This window comes from Manihot esculenta, chromosome 1, assembly GCF_001659605.2.
Source record: "Manihot esculenta cultivar AM560-2 chromosome 1, M.esculenta_v8, whole genome shotgun sequence".
NCBI lineage: Eukaryota > Viridiplantae > Streptophyta > Magnoliopsida > Malpighiales > Euphorbiaceae > Manihot > Manihot esculenta.
This window is the reverse complement of record NC_035161.2, coordinates 1,670,697-1,687,101: the sequence shown is the minus strand read 5'-3', so window position 1 is coordinate 1,687,101 and position 16,405 is coordinate 1,670,697. Positions and strand designations below refer to the sequence as shown.

The 16,405-nt window shown below is 33.4% G+C and overlaps 2 protein-coding genes across 5 annotated transcripts; one reads left to right on the top strand and one right to left on the bottom strand.

Moving 5' to 3' along the window:
- Positions 1-5,029: 5,029 nt before the first annotated feature.
- On the top strand, positions 5,030-11,600 carry LOC110624029 (autophagy-related protein 13a). 4 transcript variants are annotated; one of them, XM_043950855.1, is made up of 5 exons: positions 5,030-5,383; positions 5,547-5,613; positions 5,769-7,258; positions 7,376-7,594; positions 11,121-11,600. In XM_043950855.1, the coding sequence occupies exons 3-5, from the start codon at positions 5,882-5,884 to the stop codon at positions 11,130-11,132; spliced, it is 1,608 nt and encodes a 535-aa protein (XP_043806790.1). In that variant the 5' UTR covers positions 5,030-5,383; positions 5,547-5,613; positions 5,769-5,881; the 3' UTR covers positions 11,133-11,600. The 4 variants fall into 4 exon arrangements, with proteins under 4 accessions (XP_043806790.1, XP_021624776.2, XP_021624783.2 ...); XM_021769084.2 differs by having other exon boundaries at positions 5,031-5,383; positions 7,376-7,557; XM_021769091.2 differs by lacking the exon at positions 5,547-5,613 and having other exon boundaries at positions 5,031-5,383; positions 5,657-7,258; positions 7,376-7,557.
- Positions 11,601-14,129: 2,529 nt separating this feature from the next.
- LOC122721774 (uncharacterized protein At1g05835) lies at positions 14,130-14,810 on the bottom strand. The gene is made up of 2 exons (XM_043950660.1): positions 14,678-14,810; positions 14,130-14,611 (listed from the first exon to the last, which is right to left on the bottom strand). Exons 1-2 carry the CDS (start codon positions 14,742-14,744, stop codon positions 14,304-14,306), a joined length of 375 nt encoding a protein of 124 aa, XP_043806595.1. The 5' UTR covers positions 14,745-14,810; the 3' UTR covers positions 14,130-14,303.
- Between the last annotated feature and the right edge of the window lie 1,595 nt (positions 14,811-16,405).

Genomic DNA, 16,405 nt, shown 5'->3' with positions numbered 1-16,405 from the left:
CCTTAATTTCCTCTACCTCTGCTGCTCTCTCCTCCTCTTCTTTTTCTACCATGTCTATTCCCAATGTTACCCAATTTTTGCCCATCAAACTCACCTCTGCCAATTACTTGTTATGGCATGCACAAATAATGCCTCTCCTTCATGGATACCGGTTGGCCTCTCATATTGACGGCACTGGTTCGGCACCATCAGAACTCTTGTCAACTGGAGAAATTAATCCTGCTCATGCTGATTGGTTTTGTCAAGACCAAATTGTTCGCAGCTGGATAAATTGTTCTGTCACTGAATCAATTTTTCAATGGTATCAGAGTCTCCCCATCCGATGTTGGGCGCCCCATAAATATGCCATGCACCAGTAGGAATTCTGGGCGTGAGGGGTGCGATGAATCCCACATCGGTTGTGGAAAGGGGTAATGTGCCCCTTATATGAGCCATAGGCAATCCTCCTCCTTGAGCTAGCTTTTGGGGTGAGTTAGAGAAAACAATTGAAGTATTTAACTAAAGGTACTGATTCCGTTGACGATTACATGCGCAAAGCAAAATCCTATTTTGATCAACTCTGTGCGCTAGAAGACGGCTCAATTACGGAAGATAATTTGGTCTGTGATGTTCTCCAAGGGCTAGGATCGGAGTATCGCCCTTTCACTCGTGCAATTGAGGCACGTAATCAGAAAATATCTTTTGATGAATTGTATGCATTATTGCTTAGTGAAGAGACACAACTTAAGGTTGATTCCTTAATTGTAAATGCTGCTGCAACAATATCACCCACTGCTCATTATGTTAGTACTGGACGAGGCAGTAGAGGTCGTGGAAGAAATTCAAGAGGTCGTGGCAATCATTCTGGTCGAGGAGGATACTGGAACAATAATTCTACTTCTGGCCGAGGGTCTTCTTCATCTCCGGTGGTCTGTTTTAATTGCAATGGAATAGGCCATGTCTCTCGACAGTGTCCTTCAGCAAAACCTAATCCTTAGGCGAATGTGGCAAAAACTGCACCTGATATGTCAGCAGCTTAGTTGGTGGACTCCGGCGTGAATTATCATTTAACTTCCAATCCGGAAACTATTGCTCGTTCTACCCCAGTCACTGATGGCACTACTCTGCAAATTGATGATGGTAAAAAGCTTTCAATCTCTTCTCGTGGGTCTTCAGTTACTTCCATTAATGGTCGTGATTTTCATTTTAAAGATATTCTTTATTCTCCTTCCATTACTAATGATCTGATATCCGTTTCTGCTTTCACCTCACATAATAATGCTTCTATTGAGTTTTTCCCTGACCAATATTTTGTGAAGGATATCCCCACGAGGCAGGTGCTCTACCAAGGCCTGAATAGGAATGGGCTCTACCCTTTTCCAAACCAACAAGTTCGATCATTTCAACCTAAAGCTTTTCCTACAACTGTTTCCTTGTGGCATGAGAGATTGGGTCACGCAAACATCAGACTTGTTTATGATATTCTTAGGAAGAATAATATATCTTTTGATTCCAATAAACAGTTTACTTTTTGTCATGCTTGTAATGTGAGTAAATCACATAAACTGCCTTTTTCTGAATCAAATTATTGTGTGAAACAACCTCTCGAATTACTTTGCTCAGATGTTTGGGGTCCTGCTCCTTTTGTTTCCCTTGATGGTTACCGATACTATGTGATCTTTTATGATCATTATAGTAAATATAGTTGGCTTTATTTTCTAAAACAAAAATCTGATGTTCTTCCTATTTTTATTCAGTTTCGCACACTTGTTGAAAAATATTTTGGTCTTCCCATTAAAAACTTTCAATCTGACTGGGGAGGGGAGTTTCAATCCTTAACTAGTTATTTGAGACAAAATGGAATCACTCAACGAGTGTCTTGCCCTTACACTCCTGAGCAAAACGGTTGTGCTGAACGCAAACACAGACACGTCGTTGAACTTGGACGATCACTGTTAAATCATGCTGCAGTACCTTATGAATATTGGACATATGCCTTTAGTTCTGCCATGTACACTATCAATAGGTTACCATCATCATTATTAAATGGTAAAACACCGTATGAAGCATTATTCAAGGAGTTACCCAATTATGATGAGATGAGAGTCTTTGGTTCATTGTGTTACCCTTGGTTGAAACCCTGCTCTCCTCACAAATTAGCACCAAAATCTTCTTCTTGTGTTTTTCTGGGATACAGCAAACTTCATAAAGGGTATACCTGTTTAGATTTTTCTTCCGGTAAAATCTTTATCTCACGCCATGTTTTATTTTTTGAGCAGGAGTTTCCATTCAAGAAGTTAAATGATAATTCGGCTATGTCTACTCCAGCAGCAACTCCGACCTCAGTGCCATTACCACCAGTACCAGTTTTCCATCATACACAATCTGGGATTCTTGGTGCCTCACCCCATACTGCTCAACCATTTGTGCAAAATTCTTCACAAACAAATGAAGAACAAACTGATTTAAACCAGCAGCATGAAGAAATAACGAGCCTTACTTCTCAACGCAGCGTTTCATTAAACGCAAATCAGATTGGCTCCCCATCAACTCAAACCGGCTCAACGCAAGGTGTTCCTCTCAACACTAATCAAGCCGAATTAATCAGTTTACGCCAAACCGAACCGATTAATTCCCCCTCATCAGAACGCACCGTATCCCCTAACTTGAGTTCTCCCAGTCCTCTTCGAGTTTCAGTACCTGATTTTAATGCACAAGCACTAGTTCCATCTCCAGTAGTCGTTAAAACTCATTCAATGATCACACGGCAACAAACTGGCAGTCTTAAGCCGCTCCGCCCTTGGTCCCCTCAGTCACGGTTTGCTAGTGTTGCAGATTTTGTTCCAACATCATACAGTCAAGCCATTAAAACTCCACAATGGCGAGAGGCCATGATACAGGAACTTAATGCCTTATTACAAACTGGTACTTGGGAATTGGTTCCGCAGACTCACGCTCAGAATATTGTGGGATGTAAGTGGGTTTTCAGAATTAAATATAAATCTGATGGCACTATTGATCATCTACAGAAGCAGAGTATCGTGCCATCGGTCTTGCAGTTACTGAATTGACCTGGATTCAGTCTCTCTTACAAGATATTAAGTTTTCCTCCTCCACTATCCCAAATTTATGGTGTGATAACATTGGTGCGACATATCTTTCTGTGAATCCAGTTTTTCATGCTCGGTCCAAGCATTTGGAGGTCGATTTCCATTTCGTTCGCGACAAAGTACACAAACATGAGGTTAAAGTTCAATTCATATGCTCTAAAGATCAGATTGCTGATATCTTAACAAAGCCATTGTCTAAAGATCGACATCAAACTCTTATGCGTCTTTTAACAATCCAAGCTTTCCCACGAACGCTTGAATTGAGGGGGCCTGATAAGGATGATAAGCATAAGAGTTAGTTACAACTACGTTTGTTATCTTATACAGCTGTATATAGTTAGCCTCTAGAAACCGTATTGTTGGAGATTACTTCCAGTCATTGTAGCCCTATAAATACATGTATAATACGCTGTTAATAATCAATAAATTCTCTTCAAGTCAAGCTCTTTCAAAAAGGAGAGAAGATTTAGATGAGCCTAAATCTATTTTAAGATATATCTTCTTAAGAAATAAGAAGTTATCATTTACTATATTAGAGATATAAATACACATAAAATAAAAGTCTTTTCTACGTAGTGACTTTTTGAGCTAACTAATAAAGACTAATATGAAAAATATTTTGTACAGACTTGTGAAGTAATTGAGTTAGCGTAGAGGATAAGATAATGAGTTGATGTATTTAAATTATTATTGCAATTGTGCAATTCATACATACTATTTTATATTAGGAATACAATTATGAGAAGTATATCAGATAGATAACAAATGCCTCCTCACACAGCATTGGTTTTATTATCTAGTGAGGTAACAAAATACAAGACAATTATAAATTTTATTTTATTTGTGGATAAAATTGAGAGCTCAAAAACTTATAATATGAAATATCATTTCAAAGAAATTGAGAATAATAGTGGGTGATTATTGTATTTTACAATAATTTTATATAAATAAGTCACATTATCTGTCAAATGAAGTTCTATTTTAAAATAAGTAGCTTAGAGAACTCAAATTTGAATATTAAGTATGCTTAAATTATCATCTGTACGATATTTTAAATAGAGACATACGCTCCGTTACAAATGAAAAGAAATCGTAGTATGTGATTTATACCATATGTGCTTGTGACTAATGATGGGAGTACAAGCGTTAATTTCTGCTTGTTAATGTGTGAGGTCTTAAAGATTATAAATAATCTTACTAATACCCTTAGGATTCTGATTTATTACTTGAAACTTAATTTAATATTTGCTATTTTAGGATATTATCATATGATTATGAATAATACAATCTGACGAGATGTTTTTAGAAAAACAAATTGAATTAAGATTGAGAGTATCGAGATATGAGGAAGATCATATGAAAGTATCACATTAGTTTTATATTCATTGATCGGTCAATTATATTTATCTATAGATAAAATATAATTGTAGACATAAAAGAGATTATAAGGATATTTAATGTGATAAATAATCTACGGTATTACATAGTGCAATTACTCTAAATTTTACCATTCGAGCGGTTATATTATTCTAACATACATGTAATATTTGAGTTTTCGAAATATATAAGGGTCACACTTACAATACAAGAGAGACACACAGAAAAAAGTCGCACTTACATTACAGGATCACATCTACATGTTTATAATGATTATTTTATTTAAAATGAAAGAGTTTAAATTTTTTAATTTAAAAATTTTTATTTAAAATAAAAATTTTTATATGAATCTATAAAAATTTATTTAAATTATTTTCAATATAATTTTTTTTATTTTTTTAATTTATGGAGCAAATAATGCATCAGAGCAAAGGTAATATGAGATCTATGACGACAGCTAATTAAGGCCCAACCCAACAGAACCCGTCTTGTGGAGGACAACAACAAAGAGGATGTTAATGTCGCCAATGAATTGACTTGTGATATACGATGCTTATAAAATATTGACATTATGATATGGATCTGTAGCAAGGCTTATGTTTTCTTACACGAACTAATCTTGCAATTATAGGAGAGAGAGAGACACAGAGGAGGGTTAGGTCTGAGATCAATGGAAGAAGAATGGAGGAGTGATTTGCTGTTACTGTTTGATGCTAAAACTGGACGGAAACCCCTTCATTCTACTGCTGCTTCCCTCGGCCGCCTCTGCTGCACAAAAAATTAGAGACAGAGAGTCTCTTTGTGCTCCACCTCTATCCTGTAGCTGTAGTTGATGATGTGCTTTTTACGTCTATCTTTCGCTTTGCTTGCAATTGCAAACTCCTGAATTCAGTAGCGTCGGTCGTTTCTTCTTTTTTGTAAGTTTTCTGGTTCTTTTTTCTATTTTATATTATGGAGCGCCAAATGATATATTTTTCTTTTCTTTTCTTTTCATGATAAATTATAGTCTGTTCTGATGATTTCAAATCCATTTGGTTGATATCTGACTTATTGATTTGGGTTTTATGCTTTTGATTCCAGAATTCACGTTGTGGGTGCTTGTCCTTTGGATCATTTAATGCCCCTTAAGCCTTGATTTCTCGATCTGGTAATTGTTTATTTTGGTCTTTCATTAGGTTTTTACATTTCAGGGCCTGCTACACGATCCCCATTTTGTAGATTGATTAACAGGAGCTTCTGCTGTTTGCCTGTTTTATGGCTTGGCCTTTTGTTCATTTGCCACATCTGTATTTGCTTTTCCAGGCGAAGAATCTATCAAGATTCATCACTTGGTTTATAACTGACCCTAGGAAGAGAGCTGCTTATCTTTGATGGACCAGAATTTGTAGCTTCAGACGTCTTCTCTGTAATAAACCATGGATTCGCACAGTAACTCTCATACCGAATCTGGAAAATTGGAACAAATTATTTCCCAGTTCCTGTTGAAGAGCTTGCATATTATTTTGGACTCTAGAATTCCCTCTCTTCACCCACATGATCGTAATGATGACTTTCAATCCGGTTCTCGGGTGAGAAAGAGTGACAGATGGTTCAATTTAGTTCTAGGAGATCGTCCTGCTGCATTAGATAACTTGAATTTTTGGCAAAGAAATGTAATGGACCCAATGATAATTGACATAATACTTGTTCGTGAGGGGACTACTTCTTCTTTAGTGGACAATCTATACTCTTCTGTGGCTGAGAGGAGACCCATTGAGACAGTAATAGAGAGGTGGGTAGTTCAGTATAAGACCCAGCGGGTTATGTCTCCACAAACAGGGGAAAGTTCTGCCTCTTACAAGAAGATATATAAGAAGTCAATCATACTTCTACGTTCTCTTTATTCGCAAATGAGGCTTCTCCCAGCTTATCGGATCTTTCGGCAGCTAAGCTCATATAGTCAGACTTATAATTTTGATATCATATACAAGGTTTCTTCATTTTGTGAACCATTTTCTAGGTCAGAGGAGGAAATGATGAAAGAATATAGTTTTATGCCTGTAGAGGCCCTTTTTGGCCATCTTTCTTTATCAGTGAATTATCGTCCATCACTTTCTGATTTTAACCTGGAGCCTTTGGCAACATTCCCACCAAAGATTATAACAGATTATGTTGGTAGCCCTACAACTGACCCTTTGAGGTCTTTTCCTTCTTCAGAGAGGGGAGTTGGTGCTACATCCTTTCCACTGAGGGGAATACGTCCACCTACTTCTACTCCTTTTCAACGCCCACATAGCTGGACAAGTGGCTTTCATAGACCTCCCCCTTTTATGGCCAACCAAACTTTTGGTGGATCTCCTCCTGCCTACCCAACATCTCCCATGCCATATGATTTCTCATATACTCCAGCAGATTCTTATGGTAATAGATTACAAAGCTATAGACCAACAACTCATTCAAAAAATACTGGTATTGATGAGTATCAGCTTTCACCTCCGTTCTCGCCATCTGTGTCTCCTTCCACTCCAACATACTTCCCCGGTGCTAGTCCTCTGCAAACTCTTTTTACTTCAGAAACTGCCCCTGTAACTATCCCTCTTCCATTGACAGGCAGAAGTGCTAAATACCTTTCTCCAAATTTTTCTGATCCAAATAAAAATTCACTTCCACCTTTATCTCCCAAAAGCACAAGATATGATACTTCATCACAGGAGTCTCCATCTGGAATCCGGTCAATCAGGAAATCAGAATCTTTAAGGACCGGAGGCGGAGAGTCAAACCCTGGCTTAGTAAATCATTATTCTGGTCATAAGGTAGCCTTTGCTTCCCATCCTGCTTTAGTGCTTTTTGATGGGCTTTACATTTCTACTCATTAAACTTCATCTATCTCATATTGCTTGTTGATAAGGTCTGAATTTTATTATCTTTAGATTCTCAAAGATAGCAAAGATGATTCTGGGCGCTTGTCAGGACTGCTATCTTCTAGTGGTTCACCACGTATTGGAATTTCTAGAAGTTCTAGCAGATTATCTTTCCAGGATGACTTAGAAGATTGTGACTTCTCATGTCCTTTTGATGTTGATGATGTTGATATTTCAGATTCACCTAATAGGTACTTCAGTTTTCCTCATTTCTGTGTGACAATGCAGGTATAACTTGTTTGTCCAACTACATGTGCTGTCATTTATTGACAGAGTGCACAGTGTTGGTTTTGATGTCCATATATTCAAGGCATTTCCTTTATGATCTTCCCTGCTGTGTCGATTTCATGTTTCTTTTTCAGTTTATTGCTTATATTCTTGCTCTTGTGTTATTATTAAACATGGATAAGTTCTATCGCCTGGGCTAAGCTCAGGTGGTTGGGATTTGGGAAAAAAGTCATAGGTCTAAGACATAATTCTCCTTTGTACGAAAAGATGGACAGCAGAGAGGGGGCAAAAAGCAAGTTACAAGGGATATTCTCAAGGAAGATATCTTGAAGTTAAAAGAAAAGTCTTATTGTCTATTGGTTCATGCCTTCTCACTTTTCAAGAAATCACTGTACTACCATGAGTATGCTATCTTTTATTTGTTGTTCACCATTCAAATTTCTTACACTTTCAGTATATCATTGTATTTGAAATCATTTCTACCAACTCAAATTATTCAAAAATATCTTTAAAAATATCAAGTATATGTTTTGTGTCCTTGTCACATTGTTTGTGCACATTAGGTTAATCTTTTGATGAGTAACCATTAGTTGTTGGGCGGTGAACCAATAGTCTAATTATTTGTTATAACCACTAAATCAATGGTGTTTTGCCTTACTACAACATTTTTATCAAACCTTTTGTTTGCTCTTATACATTCTTCATGGCTGAGATTTTTGCCATCACTTTCAAATTTAGAATTAGTATCATGAGTTGATAGACCTTTCCAATTGTCAATTATTTCCAAATGGAAATCAAATTTCAAGTAAGGAAATCTTGTTCTGATTCCAAATTTTCTTTAGTCATATCGAATATAGAATGGCTTTGAGATTCATGACTTCATTATTATCATTATTATTGTTATTATTATTTTACCATCCATGGATGGATTGATACTAGATCTTTTTCACTTTTTTTATTTAAAGAGGATAGAGTTCATTTTAGAGTGAATCGTGTATCATCTATATCTATGAATGATAAAAGAGAAGGAAATACTGAAAGATCAAGTTGTATTTCCATCATTGTTTTCCAAGCATAGCATACTGACTAATTAAACTTGCAAAATTTTTCTTTAGTGATTCTTTCTTCACTTTTTTTCCCCCCGAGTCTTCTTTCAATGCCTTCATTACCTGCTTTAAGTGCAAGATGTCCAGACAGGTTATGTTGCTTTCCTGTCAATTTTGTCTTTTTCTTAATTGTTGATTTTTTTGTTATCTTTTTAATATCATAATTGTTCGATGCAAAGGTTATGTGAATAATTGTCACTATATTGCTCATCTTTGTTCATTGAAGTACCTTATGATGGAGTTCTAAAGAAAGCTATTGTGTCCTTTGATAATAATTTTATGTACATGTGGGTTTATTTTGGAAATAAAAAGGGGATGAAAACTAGGGTTTTTAGGTCATGCAGATAGTAACTATGAACAGTATCAAGGATGGTATCTCTATGTAGACAATGAGGTGTTAATTACTATAATACATTAATACCTTGGGGCTTGTTTATGTGTGAAAAATAATTATCTATTTTTCATTTTACATTTTCTAAGAAAACTCAAAATTTCAATTTTTATGGAAAATGCTAACATCTGTTTATAATGGAGAATATTGTTGTTAAAGTTAGAATAACAAAAAAGAAAAAAGAAATAACATGGAAAGATTTACGTGATTCGGCTATGAGAGTCTATATCCATGGACACAAAGCCTCAAATGATTATATTTTTATGTAATTATTTTATATCTCATAATACAAAGACTTGTCTATTTAGAATGGAAAAGCCCAAGACATATATGGTATGATGCCATCGATTAAGTGATTCTCCAACTAAATATGAATATATTAAATCTTCCTAAATAACAATTATAGACATAAGTTATTCTCACTATTAAGAATATAAATCCTACACTAAGTAGGAATAACTTCTTAACACTTCCCCTTAGTTGTAACATGGAATCCCATCAATCCCAACACTTCCTCTTGATAACATTCTTTGTAGAAATCAAAAACTTTGTTTCAGCAACTTACAACTAACAGCTTATAAGTAGATTTGGAAACACCCACAGAGAGCACCAAAACATGAAACAACCTTTAGAATTGCACTTTCCTCTCCGATGGAGATGTCAATGAGGAAACATCAAGACAAAATTCCTCTCCAAAACAATGTGGGCAAAGAAACATCAATGCAAATTGCATTTCCAAGGTAATTTTGGCAAGGAAACATCAATGCAAAACAACTCGTAGGGTTGTATAGATTACGCCCATCAAACATAGAAATTTAGCTGTGAACTTTGGCGGTGACAGTACCAATATTTAATACTATGTTAAATTTAGAATAATAAAGGAGGAATAAGAAAATAATATGAGAAGATTTATGTGGTTCAGTTATGATAGCCTACATCCAGGATACAAAACCTCAAAGGGGCATATCTTTATTTAATTATATTTTGTATCTCAAATTACAAAGGTTTGCCTATCTATAATTGAAGACCCAAATTATATATGGCATATACATAAATTTAGGGATTCTTCGGTTAAATAGAAATATATCAAATCATCTAAATAGGAATAGACATAAATTATTCTACCTATTTAGGAATATAAATTCTATACTAAATAGGAATAGACATTTAGGAATATAAATTCTATACTAAATAGGAATTGACATAAATTAATGGAATCTCATCAATTCTAACAATTGAGTATTATGCTGGAATCAGGCAAGATTGCTTGTTTTTCAAACTACATGATACCTATTGGTACTTGAAGTTGGGTCAAGAAGCAAAGCATTGGGCAAGAGGGAATGTCCAAAACATGGTACTTGATGCATTTCATTTGCAATTATGTTTGCTTATGTGAAGACACTTGAGGGCAATATTACTTTATAGGATTTCCTGGCTTAGGTCTATCATATTATCTTTAACCTGTGATGTTAAGATAAATATGGCTGTTTAATTGTTGGCAAATTCCAAATGAACATCAACTGAAAGTCATGGATATAGATCCTATTGAACATTTTCTCTGTTTTTGTGATTTCAGTTGCCACAAAGTGCATCAGTTCAAGTAATTAGGAACCTTCGCCTATCCCCACTAATTAGGCTTTCTTAACCTGCGCAGCTTACAGCCATTGTTTCTGGATTCTATTTAGGTTTACTTTGTAGGTGCTTACGCCAATTGCAGAATGTTTCTGAAGTGGCAAAGTGCAGTGGTAGAATTCTAGTTTTGGAAGGTTAATACTGGTGTTGCTTAACCAAATGGTCCAAATCTTTTGATAGTCTTTCTTGGGCATGGAGAACTGCTGTCGAATGTAAAGTATTATTTTCCATGCCTTTTCAGTTCAACCAACTTAAGCTGTATACTTGTGTGCATTTCACCCATAATATTCGAGTTCACCTGTTAATCATGCTGTGTATTTCCTTAAATGTTACATGCAACATTTCTTATTCTTCTGCTACTTGACCTTCTTTTGCCATTTTTATTTTGGATGTGCAGTCAGAACCTTGATGGGAAAAAGAATTTAGAGTCTACTCCACATTCATTACTAATGGGGAAAAAATCTCAAGATGCTGCTGTTGGTGTTCTCGTGCGCATGCTGAGGACAGCGCCTCCTCTACGACAAGATCCAAGTTGTTATTCATCCAAGTCTTTGAGGACTGACGGAGATGAAGGAATTGCAACTGCCTCTGAGTTCTTTATGCCTCGGAAAACAGCAGATGCATTAGAAGAGCTTAAGAGTTACAGAGAAATGAAAGACCTGCTACTCTCTAAGAGTGGAACTCGGCTGATCAGCAAAGAAGCTTAATTGCTACTGCTTTCTATGGGTTCATCTTTTATGTTAAGAAAGGCTCGATATCCAAGGGAAAATATAAATTGTTCTAAAATGTACTATTTACCATCTGATTCAACATTATAACTTCGTACGCTTTGGTGAAGATGAGATTTAACAAGTTATGTACATATCACGATTGAAGATTTGTTTTGTCATCTAAATCAGTCACTGATTTGGGCAAAATGTTGAGTGGGTGGGCCTTTTCCATGTAAAATGTTAGGAAGAAAAGACAATGTGGAAGAAAAACCCCGAATTTCGAAACATGCGCAAATCTTTTCTATGGCGTTGGCTTCAGTTGCAGATGCTCATCTGCGGCCAAGCATCTGCAACTGAATTCTACGGAAACTTGATGCATGACTCACGATAAAAGTTTGATGAGTTTCTTGCTTTTTATTTTATTGGCAAAACACATAACTTGATTCTTGACATTTACATGCATAAAAAGACAGTTTGATCAACTCCAATCTTGCAGGAAAGAATATGCCTAAGAGAATATACACTCTATCAATTTTATTATTTTTATAAATATAATAAACTAACGAATTCACGATTTATTATTAAATTTATAAAAAAATTTCACTCAAAAAATTACTAATAAATTTAAAATTTGTTAGTAAATATATTGGTAAGTGGATAATGCGAGACAAACGTGAGAATATTATGAACGGTTTTTGTTTATCGGTAAATTTTAATATTATTTATTTATTTAATAATAAATTTTTAAATTCATTGATAATATATGAATAAAATTACCGGCAGATTTAAAATTCAGTTAATTTTAATATTATTTTATTTGAAATATCAATAAATTTACTAATAGATTTTAAGTCGTATGTAAATTTAAATATTAATTATTTTATAAATTTATAAATTATTAATAAATTTTGAAATTTATTAATAATATTAATGAATTATTAACTAATTTTAAATATTTTGATGAATTTTTATATAATTTTTTATATTAAAAATTATCATAAATTTTAAAATTGGTTAGCATAATTCGGATTAAAATCCGTTTGCAATTCCACAGATTTTTGTAGTGTTGGAAACTTTGAAGCATGACTAACAATGGTTAGCTGAACATATATTTTTGCCAAAAAAGTTTGATGAGTTTCTCACCTGTCACTTTATTAGCCAAATACATAAATCACCCCTTAATCTTTATACAAAATGTCAATTCACACTATAAAATTTTCTTTGTTAGGTTTTGACATTCAAACTTTATAAAAGTGTAATTATTTAACTTTTAACTTTATAAAATATAATTATTAAATCCTAAAAAAAATAACTATTTAGCTTTTAAAAATATAATTATTAAACCCTAAAAAAAAAAAACTATTTAGCCTTTAAAAATTTCAAGTACATAGAACATGTTCATATGTATGGATTAAATATTTATACTTTTATAAGAGTTAGGTGTAAAAAGATAATAATTAAAAAGTCAGAGTATTAACTGATTTTTTGTATAAAAATAAAAAATAAAAAATATATTTAATCTATTTTATTTAAACACTTAAACTATTATTTTTATATTATGAGACACAAGTTTCTCAATCATCAAAATAAATACGAGTATTAATCAATTTTAATTAAATCAAATCGATTTAATTTAATTATTTTAGCGATTTAATTTAATTTTAGTTATAAGTTTTCACAAAGAAAAAACATCGGTCGTTGGAGCAATGCCTTCAGCTAATTGTTTTTATATTGTGATTTTATTTCGCAAGTTGAGAATTCAAATTATTGGCTTAACGATGGTTGAGTTGTAATTTTAATTTGTAGCTGTAGTTTTTTTTTTTTTTTTTTTTTTTGTTCATGTGGTTAGATCTTCTTATGTGAAGCATAAATTGACAATAGCTTTTGACCAATTTGATTTTCCCCTTAAAAACCACAAACCCTATTTTGATGGTCAAGGTAAAAACCTATGTTGCAAGGTTGGTCAATAGGATTTTATCCTTCAAGTCATTATATCTCTTAAGGTCCCTGCTCAAAATCAGGGGCACGTGCCGTACCGGCGACCGAAAAATATTTTGAAGGGGATGAAGGTGCCGTACCGGCGACCAGAAAATACTAAAATTTTGGTAAATTATTAATGTCGCGCTAAGCTAGTGCCTTATCAAAGAGAAGCTCCTGACTCTGCCATGCCCAAAACAATGTCATTTTTTCAGAGCCATTATTGACTAACCCTATGTGATGAATCTACATTCTTCCGAGAGAGAGATAGAAAAAGAGAGAGGATTCAAAGTGAGATCTCCATTCTTATCTTTCTACTAATCTCTATTCATCACCGATGACTACATGCACGTCCTTGGTGCTTCTATGCACGATTAGCAGCACCAATAGGTAGAGAATAATGAGCAATATGGATTTGAAGCTTGTTTTTCAATCGTTCCAGCAGAAGAATAGTTACTATTTATTCTAGAATACAATAGCTGTAACTCACTCAGCTGAAACCTGTATATAAAAATTATACAGAAATTATGCATATGTGGAAAAACTTTATATAAAAATTAAATGAGATTCAGTTTTGAATTCATTGATGAATTAGATAACTATTTTTTTTTCCCCATAATTTAGTGTTTAAAGCATGAGCATCACTTGAACAACCGACATATGAGTCTTCTCATATTCTGTAGTAATCTTTCATGCAGAATTCTTGTGCCAGACATGTCAATCAGGATAACCTCCTACACAATAATTGTGTTTATTTTCAATAGTCATAAGAACGACAACTTCCTTTTACATAGGGAAGAATCTAACATGTAAACGACTCCTTAATTATGATCAATGTCCATCTCGATAAAGTGTGAATGAAAAACCATGAAGAGAATTACTGTCAATTAATTTCACTCGCACTGGAAGGACCATGTAGCTAGAGGCATCAAATACTTGGAATGAGAGTAACTGAAGGAAAATTTCTGAAGAGGAGCCAAAGGCAACCCTCCATTTACAACACAGTCATCAAAAGCTACTACTTTAAGAAGCCTTGGACTAACAAGAGCTTGAGGAAAACTTCCACATTTCAAGTGAATGTTGATAACTGGGCACATAGGGCATCTGTTGTAAACTTCCACTATATATTTTGGAGGATTGCCATAGCCCACTTGAGTCTGCTGAATCGTTGGACCATTGCTTCCACACTTTGCACCCAGCCCTGCAACATTGAACAAAGATTTAAGGGTTTGAACTCAAAATGAATAGAGAGATGTGAATTGAGTACCGTAATGAAGAGAGGATAATGCTAGAGATGTGAAGGCAAGCAACTTGAGAAACTGGTGCTTCTCCATGATTTGAATTCTGTTTCTGTGTTTTAGGATAATGAGATATATATATATAGACAGAGTTGAAATGAAAAGTTAAAAACATTGGCCTGTGGCTGTGGGGAGCTGAAAGCATTATCGAAACAGCCACATGCAATTGCGTGTTGGAAAAAGAAAAACAAGAGCAAAAAGTAGGACAAGTTTCCCCACTAGATAACTTCCATCACATGGCCGAAGTCAGAACGAAAAGCCTGCAAAGAATTTATATTTATATTTTTATTTCTTTCTTTATAGCTAGCTATGTCTGAGATCTGATCTCTTCTTTTACCACACAGATTCCAAATCACGTGCTCTGCTCGCCTATCCTACCTCTAAACACTGGGAGACTGCTCTACTTAAATCTAGACAAGCCATGTGTGGAAAATTCACGTACGCGGTGGTTCTCTCCTGTGAAGCGGATAAAGGTTTTTTTGGTTTTTGATATATTTTTAACTGTAAAAAGAAATAGAATTGAACGAAAAATTATTTTATTGATCAGAATAAAAAATAAAAATATTTTAGTAGGTATTTAAAAAAATACAGAAATTAACTTTTTAATAATAAAAGTTAAAAATTAAATGGTAAATTTTTCATAAAATAAAATAATTCAACCAATTCACTATTTTCTGTTAAATTTCCCGTTGATTTTAAAACATGAAGTAATGTGATTTTTATAAAAATTTTAAATATTTTTTTCTTGAGCTAACTTTTAATGTGAACTAAATTTACCCAAATTTAATATGTCTTACATCGGAATGATGTGTCTCTTATAAGAATTTCAAATACTCTTTTCTTTAAGTTAATTTTTGGGTGAATTTTCTTTAAGTTAATTTTTGGATGAATTAGAAGGTGGGAGGGAATGCGTTAAATCCCACATCAAGCTAATTTTTAAAATGAATTAGATCTGATTTAAATTTAACAATTCTCGTATCTATACAAATTAAGATGTTAGCAAAATTAGCTCAAAAAAATCTATATATTCATAGAATCTATACCTATAATATACCCTATACCTTTAATACTCTTAATCTATGGAAGATTCAATGAATTTAGCTTTACAAAACACATGCAGAATAATAAAGTTCAAAGAAATGGAGTTTACTTTGATAAAGTTCAGTACGATAAAGTTCAGTGAAATATTATAAAAAAAATATTATTCAGAAAGAAATTCCCGATAGCTAATTTACTCAATTAAATTCAGACATAACATTTCAAGAAAATTCCATTTTTAGGAGATAATAGTACAATCCAAATGGAAAATAGAATAGATCAACTTTCAAGATTCAATGCATCCTCTTCAAATTAATTCACTGAAAAGTCACAAACCAATCATATGTTGAATATTAAAAAAATTAAAAAATTTATTATTTAATTCTTATAGCATCTGCTTGGAATAAAAAATTTTATAAAAATTTAATTTAAATTTTTTTAAATTTTTATTTGAAATAAAAGAATTTAAAATTTTTTGATTAAAATTTTTTTTAATTATATATAAAAATAAAATTATGAATGATTTTGTAAGAATTTATTTAAATTTTTTTTATTATAAAATCATTCATGTCAAATAAAAGAATAATATAGATAAACTGATTACTTGATCTTTCATTTCTAAAAAATATATTAAAATATTTTTAAAATTTTTAAAAAAT